This window comes from Eubalaena glacialis, chromosome 7 (assembly GCF_028564815.1).
Source record: "Eubalaena glacialis isolate mEubGla1 chromosome 7, mEubGla1.1.hap2.+ XY, whole genome shotgun sequence".
Lineage (NCBI taxonomy): Eukaryota > Metazoa > Chordata > Mammalia > Artiodactyla > Balaenidae > Eubalaena > Eubalaena glacialis.
Genome location: NC_083722.1, coordinates 86,905,686 through 86,927,865, shown reverse-complemented (window position 1 = coordinate 86,927,865; position 22,180 = coordinate 86,905,686). Strand labels below are relative to the sequence as shown.

At 42.3% G+C, this 22,180-nt stretch overlaps 1 protein-coding gene across 5 annotated transcripts in view; it reads right to left on the bottom strand.

Annotated features, from left to right (window-relative positions):
• Window positions 1-22,180, bottom strand: part of ATXN7 (ataxin 7) — a 127,309-nt gene that overhangs the window by 84,315 nt on the left and 20,814 nt on the right. For 3 of the 5 annotated variants that reach the window (XM_061197099.1, XM_061197104.1, XM_061197103.1), the window contains exons 2-4: window positions 14,945-15,043; window positions 2,300-2,620; window positions 1,993-2,061 (exon numbers count right to left, since the gene is read on the bottom strand). In XM_061197099.1, coding sequence (XP_061053082.1) covers window positions 1,993-2,061; window positions 2,300-2,609 — 379 coding nt within the window. In that variant the 5' untranslated portion in view covers window positions 2,610-2,620; window positions 14,945-15,043. Of the gene's footprint in view, window positions 1-1,992; window positions 2,062-2,299; window positions 2,621-2,983; window positions 3,022-14,944; window positions 15,044-22,180 lie in introns of those variants that run through there. The other 2 variants (XM_061197102.1, XM_061197101.1) reach the window with 2 other exon arrangements.

Below are 22,180 nucleotides of genomic sequence, written 5' to 3'. Positions count from 1 at the left end.
TGTTAGGTGCTGAACATCCTTATGTTTGGATTTTTAAACTGTCCCAGAAAATCCACAAAGTCACAAATAAATCAAGAATTGACTGAGTTAAAAACCTCAGTCTCTACTCAAAACAGGCAGAGTTTCAGCCATCCTGGCTGCTTCAGCATCCTCTGAATGGTTAGAGCAGCTTACAAAAAAATGGCACCTCTAACAGTCACTAATAATTTGATAGGTCAGAAGCACACACAACCAAATAATCTATGATCCCTTTGTGCCTGAATAAAGTAATTAAGAGGTCCTAGATCTTCTTGGTAAAATCCACTCATGACTATGTCCCAACTGAAAATAATAAATACAGCAAAAAGTGGGTCCAGGCAACTAAATTTGGTTGGGTCTCAATCCAGACCAAGTTGCCCAGTGAAACACTAATACACTTACTCATCCTCTATAGGGGAATTACCAATAATTAGCACCCTGTATTCACACAGATTTAGAAACCCTTTATGGGAAATGCATCCACACCCAGAGAAAGAAACTAAGAACAGGAGCGGGTCAGGTCCTCTAAAGCTCTACTCCAACTGCTTCCTATGAGTTACCACCTAGTGATTTTAATTTTTTAAGCCCAGGCGGGCTGCCAATTCAAAACTAAAACCGGACTAACAACTGATTTTTCCTATTGCAACATCGCCAGCAAGTCCTGTGCTTTCCCTCTCTTTCCTTCGGCCTCAAACAGCAATTCTCGTTCTCAAAATCAACTAATTTGCTCTCTAATCTGTTCCAATTGGAAGCTCTCAGAGAGCTGCCACTGGTATTACTCTTCCTCCTAGTGCCAAGAGGCCAACAAATGGCCAGTTCAAAAAAACCAAAACACTGAACATGGAGGCAACACAGGCACTAAAAACAAGAAGTAACTGTGGAGACAGAATAACAATGGGCCAACTCTGGACTTTAAAATATTCCACTTGCCAAAGCTGTACCTATTCTTGGGCCCCTGACAATAACTATACCAAAATACATGGTCACACTGAGAAATAAAATTGCACTGGGAATATAAACTCAGTATTTTGGATACCAAAGCTCACTCAAGTCCTTGTCCATACTGCTACTGAAGGAATCGCTTGAACTGAACCTAAAATTGACTGGGCTTCAGAAGTCCTTTCTGACCACAGTCTGCCCGGGCCTGGCAGGGGCATTAGACAGCAAAGGTGACTATTCACAGAAAAAGAAAATCTGAAGTAAAAGTCTGACAGTTCCTAGATACCTGACCTTTCATTTGGAGGCACACTTTTAACTACAGTTATTTCCCTAGAGTACCTTTCTACCAGTTTTATTAAAAACTGACCAATAATTAGACTCCGATTTCACTAGCTAAGAGCACTAAAGGCTTGTTTCACCATATAAAATTCTTCACCCCCACCGCCTCACTGATTTTGGCAGCTCAAAAAAAAAAAAAAAAAAGAAAGAAAAAGGAAAAAAAAAGTCCAACCAAGAGCTCCTCAGTTGTGATGATCCTTTTGATGAAACTCTGTAACTTAAATCCCATAGAAATAGGCTGCACAGGTAAAGTGTCACCTTTTTTAAAGTTCAAAATTCATTTTGATTGCCGGCAATAAACTTCAGGTGGCAAGGTTTCCTTTTCAGAGCCCCCTAAAACATTCGTGGAAAAGCTTTCGGAAGCTGAGAATTCCTCCACTCCTCTTGTTTTTCCATAAGGGGGTCAGATCTGAAGGGATCTGGGTTAAAATCACTGCTGCTCCCCAGCGCTTATCACCGAGCGCCGCTCAAACTGCACCCAGCCAGGCCTCCACTGAAGGGTTCCTGACGCTCCCCGTTACAGGAAGCCCCCGGAAACGGGTTTTTCCAAACGCGCAGTCCTCCCCCTTCTTCCTCAGACAGCATCCTCGCGTGCGGGGGCGGAGCGGGTCAGGTGGGCTCGAGCTCCGGCCTTGGTTAGCCGGCCGGGACACTTCCCCTAGCCTTGCACAAACTCCTTCAGGGGGCTGGACTCACCTTCGCGACAGAGCCCCATGACTTCGCGGTTTTTCCCAAACTCCTTGAAACTTTCGTCCAATTCCGTCCCTAGGAGATACACACACACAGGAGGAGGGGAGAGGCAGGTCAGTGGCCGGGAGTGTGACGCACGCTCACGCACGCACGGAGTAGGTGCGGGCACCTCCGCGTTCCCCAACCGAGCGATAGCATCTCTGACCCCCGAGGGGGCGGGTCACGGGACGGGGGAAGGGAGAAGGGTCAGACGACGGGGGAGCGGGGGTGGGGGGGGCGGAGCGGGGGGGAAGAGGAAGGCGTGGACACTCACCGTCTTTCCCAGGAAGTTTGGAAGCCTCGACCCACAGATTCCACGACTGTCCCAGCATCGCTTCGGGACTGGGCAGGGGCCGGCGCTCCCCGACGGTCGCCATTGCGGTGGCGGCCGAGGTGGAGGCGGCCCCGGGGCCGCCGTCCTCCGGCCGTAGGCGCCGCGGCGGCGGCGGCGGCTGCCGCTGGGGCTGCGGAGCCTGCTGTTGCTGCTGCTGCTGCTGCCGGGCAGCCGCGGCCGCTGCTCCGCCCGCCGCCGCCGCCGCTCGGCGCGGCTCCCCCCTGACGTCATCCGCGGCCCGCTCCGACATTCTTTCCGCTCCTACAATGTAACAAAAAAAAGGGGGGAAAGAGTCGCGCGGGGGCCGCTTTTAAGGAGGCGCCGGGGAGTTCCGGCGGCGTGCGCGGCCCGTGGGCCGGGTGGGGCGCGCTGACAGCGCCCCCAGCCGCCCAGCCCCCCAGCTCGTCTCCTCCCGGGCCACCCCCCGCCCCAGGCGCAAAGTCCGCTGCGCGGGCTCGCTTTCGCTTTCGACTCCGGCGCCCCTCGGGGGAGGGGACAAGCGCCGGCGACCCGCCACCGCGGCGCAGGGTCCCCAGCCTGCCTCCGCCGCGGAGAGCCGGCGCGGAGGCCGGCGCCCCGAGCTGCCTCCGCCCCAGCCCCGCGCCGGGGAGGCCCAAGACGCACCCCCGGCCCTCGGGCTGCCCACCCTGAGGCCGCTCGCATCCCCGGGCCGGGCCCGGCGGCCCCGCTCCTCCCTTCCGTCCGCGCGTCCGTCCGAGCGGCGGCGCTCGGCCGGCTCCCTTAAGCGGAGGCGCCTCCCGCCGCCTCCTCCCCCTCGCCGGTCCCACCCTCTCAGCTCGCTCCGGCGAAGTTTGCGCGTCAAGCCCCCGGAGTGGAGCCAGGGCGAAGTCGGAAACGCAGCCACCTATGGAGAAGCCGGCCGGCTGGCCCCGGAGCACCAGCGGGCGGCGTCGCCGTAGGGCCTTCCCGCCCGGGGTACGACCTGGGGCGCAGGGGCCGGTTCAGGGAGCACTTGGATCTCCGCTCGCGGGCGGCCGCGCGGCTGTCAAAAGCATGAATGGGAAACCGCCGCCGAGCGGAAGCCTGGCGTGGAGGAAACCACTGGCAGGCGAGGAAATGCGGCCCAGGTGCAGTCCCAGGTGTCGGCCCTAAGCCCACCACAGGAGGTCACAGCGTGCTCCCGGGGTATTTGAGCTCGTCCAGCAAAGAGGAGACCATGAAATCAGTGTAAAATGGAGTGGAGGAGAGAGAGACCGAGGCGAATCCATTTACCTGTTTTGGAGACACTACCCCAAATTTCTTTATTTCCCTTTCCAATGCTCCTGGAAGTGATTCATTCGCCCCGCACCCCCCCCCCCAAATCTAGTATAGTTTTAATTCAAGCCGTTGGTCTCCCTCTTTATGATTGTCTTTGCCTGGGCAGGGAGGGAACCTAAGGTTTAGGTGTAGGTACAGCATTCCTAGAAAATACTGTTTTCTGTTAGATATTGTTCACTAAATTAAGCATTGGCCCACAAAACTTAGCACCCCTCCCCAATACACAGACTGCGCGCAAAGCTTTTGCTCAAGTGATGGGTAAAGATGATAAAATACAGGGCTACTTAATGAACTAAAGCACCTGAAATATTTGAAACAGTAGCAGACCACATCAAGCACTTTCGATTAAGTCTTCTTATCATTACTCTTCCTTCAAACTGATGTGAAAATCTGCAGCCTGAGACATGAAACAATGATTTTAATCATCATGTTTCACACAGCAGTAATATCAGCACTCCTGAGGCACGTGTGTCATAGCTGCTTGCCTAGAGGTGCTTTCTTTAGGTGGGGAAAAAGCGGGCTTATTCAGGTTTTTTATCTAGAACATCTGGCGTCATAGAGGTGGCCAACTTCTCTGCTAAAGAAACAAAATCCAACTCTCAGAAACATAAAAATGTTTAAAAAGAAAAGTAAAAATAAGGAAATGTTATTGCAACCAAAACTCATTGCAGGGCTCCTGTAGAAAGTGCTTGTTTTGGGTTCAAAATTTAAAGCCTTTAGTGAAAAAAATTTAAAATAAAATATATATACACACATATATATGAATTTATTTTTTAAATGTTTAGAAATAAGTGCATACATTTTTTCCTGGATTGCATGCAAACAAAAGTTCCCCAAAACTATGGATGCTTCCTGTCCTTATCTAAGAAGCAGAAAAAACAGAATAAACAAAAATGGTAGAAATGATTGGTAGGATTAAAAACCATATTTCTAAAGCTTTAACTTCCTACATAAGAGCATCAATGAGAAAAAAAAATGCATAGGTAAAACATTATTCCCTTAGTAATAAGGTTCCTAACTCTTAACCAAGGCCCTCAATCTTGGATGTCACCAATGCAGACCTTCAATTTTTCATTCATCCAAATCACTGAAAAATCTGTAGAATTACAGAAATACATAAAAACACCTAACTTTGTGGTATTCCGAGATTAAAGTACACAATTTATGAATTGTTTTGAATTTTCTAATTCTACATTTAAGGGAAACAAAAATTTGAATTTTATGGCATTTGGAGCCGCCATTAAAAAGAAAAGCTTAGGGCCACCCAGCTATATAGGTACAAAAGACAGCTTGCCTATTGAGTACAGCCCTTCTGATCCCTGAGAGTAGAGGGTGAGAATGAAAATAAGGGGAAGAATGGCAAACATGAAGTACAGTCCTACTTCCTCAAGACACTGCTTGATTTCCCCCTTTTTACATGTGAAAATACTTCAAGATTCACTAATATGACTTCAAGCCAATGGGGGTCAATATGGCAATTTATACTTCCAACTTCTGTCCTTATTCTTGTTTCATACCTTCCCCCCCCCCCATTTTTTGATTGGGTTAATAAAGAAAACACAACAGGGCTTAGAATAAAAAATACTAAATATCCTCTTAGTATTATGATAGTTATTAAGAGAAATTGTTACTAATAGCAGCTATCAATTATTGGGCACCTACTAGGTGCCAAGCATTGCTATAGGTACCTTTTTGCATTATCTCTATTAATATTCTCAATTGTGTAGGGTAGGAGTTGTATTACTATTTACAGATAAGGAAAATGAGGGAGGGCTCTGGAGCCAGTCCCTATGAATTTTTTCTGGGTTCATATACTGGGTCTTTCACTTACAAACTGTGTAATGTAAGCAAGTTACCTAATTTACTTGGACCTCAGTTTCCTAATCTGTAAAACAGAGATAAAGCCAGGTTTCTGAGGATTGCATAAAAAGATCCATGGAAAGTACAAAATAACACAAAACAAACACTATAAACAAGTATGTTATATCACACAGAGCAATTCAGATCTATTCTCCTCTAAGAAATGTATTACCAAGTTGAAGAAGATGTGAGCACCAAGAGAATGACAGGCAATTCCTGGCCATCTCCCTACCAATTCTCTTCTGCTGCAGCCAATGCGTTTTACTACATTCTCTTCACCCATGAGAAAGTCCTAACCCCTTCCAGAACATGCAGTTTCTGATACCCATAGTTGGTTTGGGTTTCTCAACCGTTTGAATGAGTCACCAACAGAAGCCAAAACTGCTAGCTGAGAAAGTACAGTTGTCTGATACTCAAATCTGGGCAACATTTAAAAAGTGTTCTTATACAAAGGGCACTCTCTATAAACAAGAGTACAACAGAAACTCAAACACTTGGTTTTATAACAAAGAACCTGATGACTTCTTAACCTAAATACCCCTCCTCTGCACCCAAAAAATATTTTAAAACATGAACAGTACAATTTACATTCATTTACTATAATTATTTTCATGTAATAGCATTCCTTGTATGCTATCAATCAGTTCTCCTACTGGTGTACTTCTGATGATGTCCTATAGTTCTGAAGATCTTCAGCATCTGTCTGTACAGATAAATGATATGTTTTGTAAGGTTTGAGTAATGAGGATTCAATTTATCAAACCGTTCCTGCTTGCCTACCACATACCAGGCACTCTGCTAGGCACCAGAGTAAACACAACATAGTAATTTCACTGAGGACGTGAGAAGAATGAGAAGTAGGGGAAATTTTTTAATTTAATTTTAATCAAAATGCTCTTATGGAAAAAGCTGTCACCACCTATTAGACTGTATGTGGCTTAAGAACTAGGCCGTCAGAAGTGAAACGCTGCCAAGTTCTGAGTATTTCATCCCTTCCAGGGATGTATTTAAAAGGTGGCCTTACTTCACCATCCAAATTTAGGGATGTTCCCAGTAGGTGCCAGGGTAACAAGGTCTCTCTTTACAAAAAGGATTCTTTGCACAGCAGATTCACTTGTAAAATGCTTTGTTCAAAGGCCAAAGGCATCACTAAATGCAAAACAAAACAAAACAACAGCAACAACCATAACAAAATCTTTAAATTCGGTTTCATGTACAATGGCTGAAACTGTCCAAAACTTGCCTAAGATGCAAGACCCCACACAACCAGCCTTTTTATTTGGAAAGAACAACCAGTCCCAATACAACATTTTAATAAACTTGAAAACCAGCAACTACAGTATATTTAATGTGTGCAAATTACAGGGTTGATTACAGAGATTCTCCATTATCAACCCCAAAGGATTGCAGTCATTTGAGTAAAAAGAAACTTGGAACCACTAAATTAGGAATGTGTTGCCTTGGGTTGCTTTATCTCCTCCTAAAATTGGCTGTGCCTTTGTTCATATCCTCTCTCCCTCCTCTGACCACACCTCTCTCTTTCCTTCTTTCTTCTGGAGACAGAGCCAGGGCTCTCTTCTGCATAAGGGGTATGGCAGGCAAGGCCCCTCTTTAACTGTGCTCCCTCTAGTGAAATACCTTACAGCCTGTTATGAATACATCAGTATTCCAGAAGGGGGAGAACAGTGGAAGAAATTTAACTCATCAGCTCAGTGGCCAGAATTGCTGACAATCAAGTGCGAAATTAGGAATAATAAGGAGAGTTGCAAAAGTGGAGACTAAAAGATGAAGGTAATTATCTTTTTAAAGACTTAACCTGTATGCATAGTCATTCTATAAACTGTGTCATTTGCCCAAAAGTTCAAAGCTTTGAATTTTTGGTTTGTTTTCTTAATCATATGTGTGTAGCTACGTACAAATTCTCCCAAAGAATCATTCACCAGTAATAGCAAACTGCTTGAAAAGAGAGAAAATTTAACAGTACACATATAAAAGGTATTATTAACATGTAACTTTAAACTGAATAAGGCCCAAATGTTTCTAGGAATTTAATACCGGCCTGTAATTTTGAAGGATTGACAAATTTCATTTAAAATCTTCATTTAAAGCCTTCAGGTTAAAGAGTTTTTTTAAAAAGAGAGAAAGGATTAAGTTATAGGAAAGGAATGGAAAAAATAGCTAAATGGACTAACATTTAGCTATAAAAAGCGGCTGACTGTATAGTCATAGTTCTAGCGCACTGCCTCAGATGCACTAAAATGCAAAGATTAAACACACTGTTAAAAATAATTCCCTATGTCACCTTTGTACCAATCAGCTTTCACTGAAGTGATGGTAAGTATTACCATCTTATGGGCCCAGCAGTTAAGAACAGGTGTTCTAGAGCCAATATGCCCAGGCTGAATCCCAGTTCTACCACTTATTTACTGTATAACTCTGGGGAAATTTTAACTTCTCTGTGCCTGTTTCCTCATTTATAAAATGATGTGGGACTTCCCTGGTGGCGCAGTGGTTAAGAATCCGCCTGCCAATGCAGGGGACACGGGTTCGATCCCTTGTCCAGGAAGATCCCACATGCGACGGAGCAACTAAGCCTGCGCGCCACAACTACTGAGCCTGCACTCTAGAGCCCACGAGCCACAACTACTGAGCCCACGCACTGCTAGAACTGAATCCCGCGAGCTCTAGGGCCCGTGCTCCACAACAAGAGAAGCGGCCGCAGTGAGAAGCCCGTGCACCACAATGAAGAGTAGCCCCTGCTCGCCGCAACTAGAGAAAGCCCGCGCGCAGCAACAAAGACCCAACAAAGTCCAAATAAATAAATAAATAAATATGATATAAAATAGGAGTATCTACTTTATGAGGAATATTAAGAAAGTTAATAGTGCAAAAAGTACCCTACCCTAGAGCTATCATTACCAGCACCATGCCTGTCACATAAGAAGCCCCAATTCTAATCTAGCCATGATATGCTAGCAGATCATTCTTGCAGGGTAAAGCATGGCGTTAGTTTGTCAGTCCTTGCTCTAACACTTTCAGGGGCTCAGCACTGACCACTGAACTCAATAAAAACTTTTCTCCTAGCACTCCAGGCCCTCTCCAGTTGGCCCCAGGCTCAGCTCCACCACATCTACAGTGTTCCCTCTTGCAGGTACCCTACAGTCCAGCCCAAATGACCAATTCATAGCTTTGAATATGCTCCCCCTCCAGATCCCAGCTCTCAAGCCTTTGTTCATACAGGCCACGCAATCTGTAATACTTCCCTCCCTTGGCTGAAATCCTACTGTTCAGTCACGTTCCCCCTCAAGTTCCATTTCCTTAACAAAATCTTTCCTGATCTCTCACACTAAGCTCATAGGAACTCATCCCCACTTCTACATCTAAATCTAAATTGGACTTCCTGGACTAGGGTTAAGAGTATATGCCCTGAAATCAAGGTGGCAATGAGATATATGCTTAGTCTCCCAAGGATTAACAGTTTGCATTCCAACATAAGGGTGTCATTTGGAACATGGAACCCACCTCCTCTCATACCATAAGATGTGCAGTGGCCAGGTCCCCAAGCTGGTCAGCAAAATGCCTTAGGGCTGAACTCTAGGACTAACAGTATAGGTATGTTAGTACAAGAAGAAAGGAACAACACAGCTTTTTCTTCCCCCTTTCTGCAGCAAAGTTCCAGTCCTAAGTAAAGACACAGATCTAGCAAACACGATCCACCTAACTTTTCCACATTCTTTGTGTACACCCTGATCCAGAAACCCGTCTGGGTTTGTACTGCTTCCCCAAAGGCAGACTGTTCCACGAAGGCTTGCATCCCCTTTCCACCTCTAAAATAAAACCTTCCATGTCTTGGTAAAGATAGATGGCATGCAGATTTTACTACATTTCACTAACATGTGAATGAATGACTATGAATGAATACAGTTCCCTATCTTCAACCCCCAACCTAAACACATATTTTCTCATACAAAAGGCGAGACCTGAACCCAAATGACTCTCCAGATTTCAGGGTCCCTAAACCTTTCTTCCCAGAAACACACAATTACTTCACTCCCATGGCCTCTCTGATTTTAAATGGCACCACCTATGACTCAAGGCAAAGTTTTGACCTTTTATTTTAACCAATTTAAACCTCTCTTTTGACACAAAATCTGCAGGACCCAGAGACCATGATCTTCTTGTCCACTTTCTACTGCATCCTCCTCTCCACCAAACTGCTCGAAGTGAAGGAACTTCAGGAGCCGAAAAGGTGAATCAAAACAAAACCACTACTGGTAGGGAATCTATCTTTGCTGCTTTCTAGAGCTTCTTGCCTCCACTTCAGAAAACAGGGATCTTCACAAAACATTAGGATTTTTCCAAATGGTTTCTGGGGGAAGTGGCAGCACAGCAGCAATCACAAGTGGATGATTAGAAGGCTGGAATCCAACTTACCAAGTATTTCTTACAAAACAGGGCCAAATAGATAAATTGGACTTCATCAAAATCATTAAACTTTTGTGCTTCAAAGGACACCCTGAAGGAAGTGAAAAGAACCCACAGAATGGAGAAAATTTTTGCAAATCCAATATCTGATAAGGGACTTGTATCTAGAATGTGTAAAGAGCTCTGACAACAAAAACAACAACAAAAGACAAAGAATCCAATTTTTGCAATGGGCAAAGGATCTCAACAGACATTTCTCCAAAGGAGATAATCCAAATGACCAACAAGTACATGAAAAGATGCTCAACATCATTTGTCATTAGAGAAATACAAATCAAAACAACAATGAGATACCACTCCACACCCACTAGGATGGCTAGTAAGGAAATAAAAACAAACAAAAACAGAAAATGACAAGTGTTGGTAAGGATGTGGAGGAATTGGAATCCTTCTACATTGTTGATGGGAAGGTAAAATGGTGCAGCCCCTGTGGAAAACAGTTTGACAGTCTTTCGAAAGGTTAAACAAACAATTACAATATGATCCAGCAATTCCACTTCTAGGTGTACACTCAAAGAACTGAAAGCAGGGACTCAAAGAGATACTTGTGTACCAATGTTCATAATGGCATTGTTCACAAAGCCAAAAGGTGGAAGCAACCCAAATGTCCATCAACTGAAGAATGGCTAAGTAAAATGTGGTATAGCCACACAATAGAGTATTATTCACCCGTTCAAAGGAATGAAGTACTGATACATGCTACAATATGGATGAACCTCAAAAACAAGCTAAGTAAAAGAAGCCAGACACAAGAGGCCACATATTATATGATTTCATTTATGTGAAATATCCAAAATAGGCAAATTCACAGAAACAAAGCAGAGTAGTGGCTTCCAGGGTTTGGTGAGAGGGGAGGATGGAAAGTGACTGTTTAATGGAAACGATGTTTCCTTTGGGCGTGATAAAAATGTTTTAGACCTAGATAGAGGTGTTGTCTGCACAACATTGTCAATATACTAAAAATTATTAAAGTGGCAATTAAAGTGTCAATATACAAAAAATGATTTAAATTTGTGGCATTTAAATTATATCTCAATAAAGCTATTTTTTTTAAAAGCCAACATTAAAATCTGGAAAAATTCACACCAAATTCCAGATTGACTTCTCTTGAAAAATCTCTATGATCTCACACCATTGGCCACAAGGTCCCTCATAACAACCATCAGCTGGAGCTGAAGCTGGTCCTGGAGCCCATTTCTGCTACTGCCTAACCATGGACCACGACAGGACACATTTTGTCTCTGCCTCAGTTAGCTTCTCTGTAAAAGGATCAAAACAGTATCTACCTCATCAGGTTGTTACAAGGAGTGAGTGAATTAATATGCTTAGAAGAGCGCCTGGCAAATAGTTAGGGCTCAGTAAGTGTTAGCTACTTTTACATTTTATGATACCTCATTTTCTTCGTAATAGAGGTAAATGGCATTTGCTTTTCAATTTTTTTTGTTTGCTTTTACAAATGAAAGTCTAGCATATAATGTAGCAACCCAAAGAAGCAGAAAGACAGCCAAGATGTAAGTTTTTTAAAAGTGACATGCAAAATACTATGCAAAATATGTGCCTGTTTTTGTGAAAATGTAATAATGATGATGACGATAAGTCTATTCACAGAAAACAGTCTAGATAGCTCTGGACTTATGGGTACTAGGGAGGGAAGGAATGTAATTATTATGCTTTTTATTAGGGTTTATATAATGTTTAAATTTTTTCCAGTTTTACTGAAATATAATTGACACATAAGATTGTGTATGTTTACGGTATACAATGTGATGATTTGAGATACTTGAGATAGAGATATAGATATGGAGATATATATATATATCTCAAAACAGTTACCACGATAAGGTTAGTTGACATATCAATCAACTCACATAGTTACCTAATTTTTTTAATAACAAACATTTATAATCAGGAACTATAATAAGCATATTCTTTAAAAGATGAAGAAACTCTAAATTAATTTTGTTTGCGACTTCCATGAGATTATCATAAAATTCCACGAGGGGAGCAGCAATAGCACAGATTGATAAAGCCAGAGGCCACTTGCTTTGCTCTGAAACCCAGAGGCTGCGATTCCCAAAGCACCAACCTCTCTTCAGTTTCCTTCTTACTTAGGGAGTACACACTGCTATGTTTTACAGCTGCTAACAGAAGAGAGTCTAAACTGCTTGCCTGGCAGCCAACAACTTTCACTATCTGACTCAACATCCTTTTTTCCTAGTTTTATCATCCATCACGCCCCCTTACAAAGACTCCACTCCAGCTAAACAAGACATAAAATACACATCCTTCAAATACTTTTCCACATGCCATCCTTTTTTTTTTTTAAATTGAGGTAAAAGTCACATAACATAGAACTCACCATTTTAAAGTATACAACTTAGTGACATTTAGTACACTCACAATGTGATGCAATCATCATCACTGTTTTGTTCCAGAACATTTCATCACCCCGAAAGGAAACCCTGTACCCGTTAAGCAGTCACTCCCCGTCTCCCATCCCTCCCACAGCCCCTAGAAACCACATCTGTTTTCTTTCTCAATAGATTTGCCTATTTTGGATATTTCACAATGTTGAAACCATACAGTATGTGACCTCTTGTGTCTGGCTTCTTTCAGTTAGCCAGGTTTTCGAGGTTCACCCATGTTGGAGCATATATCTGTAATTTTTTCTACTTTATGGCTGAATAAAATTTCACTGTGTGGATATACCAGTTTGTTTATCCATTCATCAGGTGATGGATGTTTGGGTTCTTTCCACCTTTTTGCTACTGTGACTAGTTACATGCCATTATCTTTTCCCTTCCTTCAGTTTCATGTGCTAATCAAAATCAAGCTTTCATGTGAGTTTCAAGTCAACTCTGACCTTCCCCAACTTAGCCTGGCCCAAAGTCCTCACCTTTTTCTGACTTCCTTTATCACTTCTATACCCAAGGTAGCAAACTGTCACCACATGGCAGAATCCCACTGACTTATTTAGGTGGACTCAAACTGTTTTCTTAAATTGCTAACTTTGAAAAAATCAAGAAAAGTCATTAAAGTTAAGATTTCAGTTCCCTTAAAATTTTGAAAGGTCTGGGTTATTTCAATAACCACAGTTTAACTGCTTTCACTGCTTTTACCCTTGCCCTCTATATCCTATCTCAATATAGTGGCCAGAGTGGTTTTATTAAAACAGAAGTCAAATCAATGTATTTACTTATTACATTTGCTACCTACTATCTGTTTCTTCTTATTAAAAGGTAAGTGCCACAATGGCAGGGACTTTGTCCCTTTGATTTACTAATTAATTCCCAGTGCCCGGAAGAGCACAGCATATAAGTAGGCACTCCATTAATATCTGTTGAATGGATTTTGGGCCTAAAATCAGCTGGCACTGAAAAGGTAAGCCCTTTGAGATTAGTCATGAATTTAACAGTTTCTCATAGTTCCACCTGGTCCATTTCATTCCTCCACATGTCTGATCCCTGCAGTCTTGAGTTGCGATACTTCTTTACCCCCCTTGTCATTGGCTTCCTGGTATCCTATTATACTTGACTTTTCATTGCAACAGTATTCAAAAAGGGTAAGTCATAATTATAGTCTGTGAAAATCACCTCCTATTCTTCTCTTTTCCTCCTCAAGGATAATCCTTCTGCACGTAGTAGAAGCTCAGTAAACAGTTATGGACTAAAGAGGTCCTTTGGCATATTTCTGCCAAATATGTTTCCTCTCTACCTTCACCTCCCACTCCCTCATATCCCACCACTGCCAGTTGCTGACCACCATCTAGGAAAGCCCTGCTTCTTGCTTCTCTGGCACTTTCCAGACATTCCACAGTGAATGCCATCCTTTGTGATGACTTTGATGATCACTGAAAGATACCTCTGCATTGCTGGCCTTTCAGCTTTGGGCTGGAAAATTTTAAGGGCCTATTTTGAAGGTGGAGACTTCGGAGCTGCCCAGTCCTGTTCTTCTAAACACCTTAACAAAACTGCTACATCCTTCTACAAGCTCCTGTTTCTGTTTGGTCACAGTCAAAATGTTATCTTTGCAGATGCATGTTCATGTTGTCCAAAATGTTTCCATCTTTGCTACAGATGCCTAAAACCTGACTGAGGCATTGCATTTGTTGCCTAAATATGTAAGTTGACCAATTTCAGAGGCTGAAACTCCTTTGGTCTTTCCTGTTTGGATTCTGTTCAGTTTTATCCTTCAATGACTCATCTTAAACTGCATCTTAACTTGGAAGCCCCCCTCATTCCTTTCAAGAGTAGATGGGAGGATGCATCATTTTTTTTTTTTTTTAAATAAAAACACCTTCAGAAATTTTTCTTCTTTTTCACATTATATGAAACTTACCACCCTCCTCCCCAAATAGTAAATGAAAATAGTGAGTATGTAGTGAGGAACTCAATCAATGGTGGCTGCTATTTTTGTAATGATGTGGGACTGCTCACGAGCAGAGCCAGCAGGCTGGGCAAAGGCACTGGGCCCAGAAAGTGCACCTGAAGTACTCCGGTCTGTTTTACAATTTCCTTAGGCTCTCCCCTGCCCTCAGCAGCTGGGTCTACATTGCTTGTAGAGAGAAGAAAACAGGAGCTTGGGAAAGTGGAACAGGACAAAAATCCAAAAGCACATCTTTAGACAACTTCACAGGAAAAGGTGAATATGGATTGGGTGGCGGGGGGTGGGCGGTGCGGGTTCCTATCTCCAAAGTATTCCAAAACTTTTAATGAATTTGGGGGAGGGAAGGTTATTTAGCAGATTTTATTTTGACAAACATCTAAAAATATTGTACTCTAAAATTCACTGTCATTTCATATTAATAAGATCATATTCAATGATCCAAGGCTTAAAATTGGAGACCTTACTCAGATACCTTAAATTTAAAAAATTATCATCCTTTGGTAAAACTCAAACTCCATTATAATCAGAGGCACTGCAGCATTTACTCAGCCGTGCTATGTTGAAAGAACCAGTTACCTTTTCTTTGGAGGGCAGGCCAAAAATCCTGATCGATTTACCAGTGGATCTTCATCTGCTGCGATTGTAGAAGCTCCTTCTTCTTAATTTTGTTCAGACCTACAAAAAAAGAAAAGGGGCAAAGCGATGAAACAATGTATAAAATTAATCAGAAATCTACAATCTCATTAGTTGCCAGATGTCCCAAAATTATGTGTTTAAAATGTCGAAGTGTTAAAATTCGTGTCACTTTACCAATTTTACAACAAATGCAATTCCATTTTTTTTTTTTACAATGAACTTAATTGGCTATATTTATACAATAAACTAAGAACAAACAACTATTCAATATGTACATAGAGTCAGCCTCCTGGGGCTTAAAATCATTGTGTGTAATTTGCCACTAATGAGTTTTCACTTAAATTTTAAAATGGCTATTCAGAAAGCCTGCTCTATGAAACCTGTCAGAATCACAGATTTTAACACACACATAACACACTGAGTGAGAATATTATTTGGAAAGCTCTCTCTGTCCTTTATCATTCAGCAGTTTATAAAAGCAATTCATAATAGTACAAACAGGAAACAAAAACTCAATTAAACCATCTTCCTAAAAAAACACAAAGAAATTACCCGTTCCCTTATCTGCATATTTTTGTACATATGCATTCAGACATATTTCAAGTAGAATGTGGGTACTACTCAAATTAATTTGGGGAAGAGCATTGAGTTATGGAATCAAGGGATTGGAGATTAACAAACCAGAGTTAGAAATTAAGCTGGTTTTCAAGTTTGACATGCAGCAGGAGGGAAAAAACAGCAAATATGGGCAATGAGACAGCTATGGAACAGATGCTGTCCAAGTATATAAAGCACAAGGCAGGCTGATTTCATATGAAAAATTCACTAGTAATACACTTCTCTTCCTATAATCCTCACTGGCTATACACCAAGGCTTTGCTCAACTTTTATTTATTATCATGTACTCTAAGATGGCAAATATTTCTATGGTTTGAGGTGCCAATAAAGCATCTTCCAAAGTCAGTGGCTGAAATTCTATGCCATGTTTGAACATTTTTTCATAATTACCTTTATTGGCTTTTAAGTTATTCCTGGATCGTATCCTTCCCCTCTCCCTTTTTTAGACAGTCTGTTTTATTCACCCACAAAATGTTACTCAGCAGTGTAATCATTCAGTAAAGTAATCATTCCTACAATCTTTATAAGCCAGCTGTTTCTCTTTCTCAGATTTCTAATTGCTTCCCAGTCTCCTATCTTTTAAAAATTTTCTCTGATTTCCATTTCAGTGTTCCTTTTCTGCCTTATTTCCAATAAAAGCCACTATCTTGTTTAACACGTCTGTCCTGAGCCAAAATTCATTTCTTTGCATTCTAAACATTTTACGGCTATGCAAAATCACTCAAAGGAAGCTACAAATTCCCAGGATAGAGGCAGCCAATAAAGATGTTATGTTACAGATAACCACCTCTTTGACGGTGATTCCTTCAAGGTAGGCTGGAGATGCAGATACAACAACACCGGCATCATGTGTGCTTGACCCTACTTCTCTAAGTCAAGCTCGTTTTCAGTTTTCCATCAGAACACTTCAGCTATATCTCCAAAGTATCCAAGGAAGTCATCAGAGTGCTATGAAATCTCCCCCAAGATAGTGTTTGCCGTTAAAAGAATTCACCATTTACTAGCCTGAATACTGTAAAAATGCTTTAAGAGAAACCCTATTCTTAGAGAAAAATGGTAGTGGCAGTTACTAAAAATAAGCATTTAAAAATAGTAACTTTTCTACTTAGAATAGGGGCCAGAAATCTTTCTTTAGTAGGAAAAAAACAACTATCACACGTTTGTATATATTCTTTCATTTTATCTTCACAATGACACTGTGCTCAAAAGGGCTGTTATTTATGACCTCCATTTTACTAGTGAGGAAACACACTGAGAGAAGGTCATAATTTGCTCAAGATAACCCAGAAAATAAATGGTTTGAAACTGGAACCAGAATGGAGGCCTTTGGTGCTATTTAGTTCCCTTTCCAGTATACCAAACTGCCTAAACAGCAACTTAATTTTGTTTAGCGAAGAGAAAGAAATAATTTAAAAGGAAGACTGGAGAACATTTTCTAACAATAGAAACATAAAACTTGATAGCTTTTACTCATTCACCACCTACTATGTAACAAGCGTTCAACAAATACAATTTTTTAAAAGACTTTTTAAATGGCAACCCATTAGAGGTGGGAGAGGAGATGGAAACAAGAAGAAAGAAAAGACCTAATTTGAATGTCCTCCAAAGTCCTGACAGGCATAAATTTAATTTATTTACTCTTTTTTTAGATTTTTGGTTGGGGGCGTGGAGGATGGAGCTTGTAAAAGATGGCTTTCTTCTAGAGTAGCTGCCTAGCCCGTGGTGACTCTTTTTGTAAGCACCATATAACCCAATGCCAAGTAATGCTTGTACTATGAAACTCCAAACTCCTCTCTTGTTTTGTGAAAGCTGGACACATGACCCAAACTGAGACATTCAATTCGTTCTCCTGAGAACTAGAAATTGGGATGAAGAGGGTCGACTCTGGTCTACGCTGCAAGCTCCCCCATGTGCTCTCAGTCTCTAGGAAAAAGCCAGTCAGCAAAGACTGACGAATGAACATGCTGCTCAGAGTAAATCAGCCCCAGGAGGCCCCGAAGCCCCAGAGAACAGAAAGGGAAACAGTTTCTGCCCAGGGGGTTCTAGGGCTTTCCTGTCCCACGTATAGTCTCCCAGAGGACCCAAGCACATCCTTCCGTAGGGTTTTAAGAATCCCCTGGACCTGAAGGGTAAATGGCCCCCCCAATCAGAGCTTGAATTTTTAGGAATTGATTTCTGATAATCGCAACAAAAATAATCTCGCTCAAGACAGTAAAACTTCTGTACTAAAAATAAATAAATAAATAAAAGGGCAGATATCAGCAGAATTTGACATAAAAGAAGATCCTGTGGACTGCCCAAGGGTTCAGAAAAATCCTCTCATTAACTTTAAACAGCGAAAAGCCTACACTGTTACATGGGCACTGTTATATCAACTTTAACAGAGAAAATGACTTATTTTCCAGGAGCAACATTTCTACGTCCTTTTAAGACTCTGAGACCCTTGTTGCAATTTATGGCATAATCTGGATCACTTCTTGTTATATAATTGAGTCTATCAAAATTAAGCACTAACCATGATAGAGGAAAGAAAATACAGGCTAAGCTGAGTTGGTCCTGTTTTTAAGCATAGCAGTATACACTTTCTTTTTATTTCCTAAACTTTCTTAAATTCTAGGCAAACCATGGAGCTGCAGTGTGAGAATGCACCTCAGGTGCTTGCAGAGGCTGTGAAAGGGAAGAGAAAGGCCTAGAAAGGTGGGCCCAACAAGGAGGGTAACACAGGTTTTGACTTGATTCTATCTTCTAAGCTGGAGGTGAGGGAAGGCGGACTCCTCTCTCCATCTCTCTAGAGAGGCTTACCCCAGCCGGTGTATTTATTCAATGAAAACGTGTGGAGCACGTGCCCCATGCCAGGTCCTGTGCCTTGCGAGCACCAGAACCAGGAGTGTATTCATTTGAGCCGCCTAACTCCCAGGTTACACATTTTTCTCTCCACTCTTTGACTCTCACTGCAAACAAAGAACATGGGCCTAAAATAGTTCACTTTTTTGTCAGTTTGCTTGGTGATCTTAGGGGGAGAAAAAGGGAATTTGTTGCTAATACTTAAAAGGTAGGAAGATTCACTTAAAATTCTATATTCCCACTTTCTCTTTGAAGGTCCAAAAATTTGGCCACTGAGGCCAGCTCTCCCACATGGGGATAATTGGCTGATGCCGCGTCGTGGGCTACCTCTTGTCAGTGGGCAAGTACTTCCCAAAGTACGCAGCTTGGCCACATCACTTATTTTCCTTCCAGGCCTGTCTCCTGTAGGCAGCCAAGCTTGTGACACTGAGCCTTTGTCATTTTCCTAAGTCTCTTCTCCCAAATGAAAAACCACAAACCAAAATTTTTAAAACAGGTTACATTGTCAACTGTAGGCATATTCTCCAAAAATGTGATTTGACAGTGTCCCTAGTTTACTCACTCTCTTCCCACCCAAGTTCCACCTTGCTTTCACCCTAACCGGTTTTCTCCCTGGCAAAGCAAATTTAATAATGAAACTCTATACAGTCGGCCCTCCTATCCACAGGTTCCACATCCGTGGATTCAACCATCATTCATCTGGTCGGGCACTATGTTTACAGTCTGCAGTTGGTTGAAACCGTGGATGCGGAACCCATGGATACCATGGGACTGGAGGGTCCACAGTGCAGTACTGGAATAAATCCCCCACAGATACCGTCAAGTTTTTGCACCTACTGCTCTAAGGGTCACTCCACTGAACACCAAAAAAGAGTTTGAAAACATAACCGGTAAAGAGGGAGCTGAAGCCAGTTACTAGGAAGGACTCCAGCACCTCTGGCCTAGGTTTCAGGGATACGTTTTAGTACCTGCAGTCAGTCGTGGGCTTTCCTGACCCTCCGTGAAACTCCTCACGCGAAGTCTTAACATTTTAAAAGGAGCCTCCAGGGCTTCCCTGGTGGCACAGTGGTTAAGAATCCGCCTGCCCATGCAGGGGACACGGACTGGAGCCCTGGTCCGGGAAGATCCCACATGCCGCGGAGCAACTAAGCCTGTGCGCCACAACTACTGAGCCTGCACTCTACAGCCCATGAGCCACAACTACTGAGCCCGTGCACCACACCTACTGAAGCACACGCGCCTAGAGCCCGTGCTCTGCAACAAGAGAAGCCACCGCAATGAGAAGCCCGCGTACCGCAACGAAGAGTAGCCCCTGCTCACCGCAACTAGAGAAAGCCCGCACGCAGCAACGAAGACCCAACGCAGCCAAAAATAAATAAAATAAATAAAACATTTTTAAAAAAAAAAGAAAAAAAAGGAGGCTCCATTTTCTGACAACTTCTACATATCCACACACATTCAGCCCCTCTTCTCTCCAAAGGGTTCAACATAGCCATCCCTCCCTCCCTTTGCCATTTAAGTCTCACGGCTCTCCCATCTCAAGCCCTAACTCTCCCAGATTTCACTGATATTAACTGGGCTCTCTATCCTTTTAGCTCAGGGGTCAGCAGGCCATTTTTCCATTAGTTGTGACTATAGTACACTATTTCACCAGTAGCCTAAGAGAGAACCAAAAATATAATAAAATTCCCAGTAGTTCTCTAATTTGCCTGCACAAAATCCTTGGTCAAGGCAGTGGGTTTACAAGTCGGTTCACAGAAGCACACAAAAACAATAACAATAGTAGCAGCTGACATGTACTAAGCACTTACTATGTGCCCAGTACTATTAACACATAGTAAACCCTTTACATGTATCATCTCACTTAATCGTCCCAGGTCTATGATGTCAGAACTTTTACTCCACTCCTTTAAAAGAGAGAAAACTGAGGCTTGCGAGGAGAGGCCAATTAGGGGCAGACCTGAGGCAGTTGCATACTCGAGCTGAGCTTGTACCATTCCTTCCACTGCCGCCCTACAGCAATTCCTACCTCTATTCCTCCACACCTGCTCTTCTCACCACCTTGAATTCCTTTCTTCCTACCTTCCAAGAAACTCACCCTTCCTAAGTCAGTTTCTTAGAGGCAGGGTCTGCAACATTTCAACCTTGTATCCCCAGGGCTGTTAATAAATGTTTGCTGAACAGAATTAAGTTAAAGGAACCAGAGGCTCTGACAGCTACCTATCCACTCAAGTTAACATGGGCCTGGGTGGGATGTTCTTGCCTTGCTAAGAACTTGCAATTAGGCCTGAGCAAAAAGTAGCTGTTCTGACATTTACCCTCACTCTTCCCTGACAAACTCACGGAGAGAGTTCAACACTGAGAAAGTTCTGGGAAGAAGGGAGGAGAGGTAAATCACGGCCCAATACTACTGTTGTCCTCTTCATAGAAGAATAAAAAGTCTGTGGAGTTGAATGGGAGGATGCCAGCCTTGGGGGACAGAGAGGGTTTCTCCCCCAATATTCTGCCAGGGGAACACTAATCTCCTATTACTGAACTGGGGTTATGGAATTCTAAAATTCATATAAATATACTCAGTCAAGTCATTCTTTGCTACTCTGAGTAGTCCTTTAGGAAAGATGACAAATAAATGAACGGCTAGCAAGTATTTAGCTCTGGGGCCATACATATTAACATTATCAGTAATAATAACTCTTACTGAATGTTTACTCTGGGCCAGACCCTGTGCTAAGCACTTTGTATGCCCAGTCTTGTTTAAACTTCACCACATCCCTATGAAGAATATTTGTAAGTGAGGAAATGGAGGTCTATAGTAGTTAGATGGCATGCCCAAGGTCATTACCAAATGGCTTACAGTAAAGGCAGTGGCTAGTGGGACAAATGTGTAATTTTTATTAACAATGCTTGCAGGCTTTTTAAGTTCTTCTATCCTTCCTCTTGAAATAACGCCACCTAAAGGCAGGCTGAGTAACCTATTACAAATCTCACTTTCTTCTCTAAAAGATCCAGGAAAAATCCCTCCTCTTCTATTAAGCCTTTCTAATTATTATTTGTATAGACTGCCAATGCTCACCTATATCCACATTCTCCTCTTCCTGAGCACACAATTAGACTAAATTTCCCAGTATTCGTTCTAGTAAGGTGTAACCATATGACTGAGTCCTAAAACATGAACAGAAATGTCTGGGGCCACTTCTAGGTTTGGCCCAGACAAAGCTCCTTGTCTTGATCCTCAATCTCTCATACCCTCTACTGGTCAAATGGAGAAGGCTCCAAGCACCCAGAGGTGAGCAAAGTCACAAAATCTCACCCTTGAATGACTGGGTGAAGCAAGAGCCTCCTTGCCAACCCACACTGAGTTGTGACTTGAGTGACACGTAAACATGTATTGTGTTAAGCTACTGAGGTTTTGGGTAGTGACAGCAGTCAAGCTACACTAATACAGTATTATTGTTGTTACTATATCATCATAATTTTCATTATCAATGGCACAGCTATAATTGATTGAAAGTGTACTAATAGGAAATACATACCTATTTTATTCATTTCTCATTATGAGGTAGGTATTATCTGCATGTTACAGGTGACAAAAATCAAGGGTAAGAGATCAATAATCATTTCCTCCTCTGAATATTTATAGCATTTACAATCTGAAAGATTTACTTAGTAATTAATTATGGATTGCCTTACTATACACATTGCATTGATAGGTTA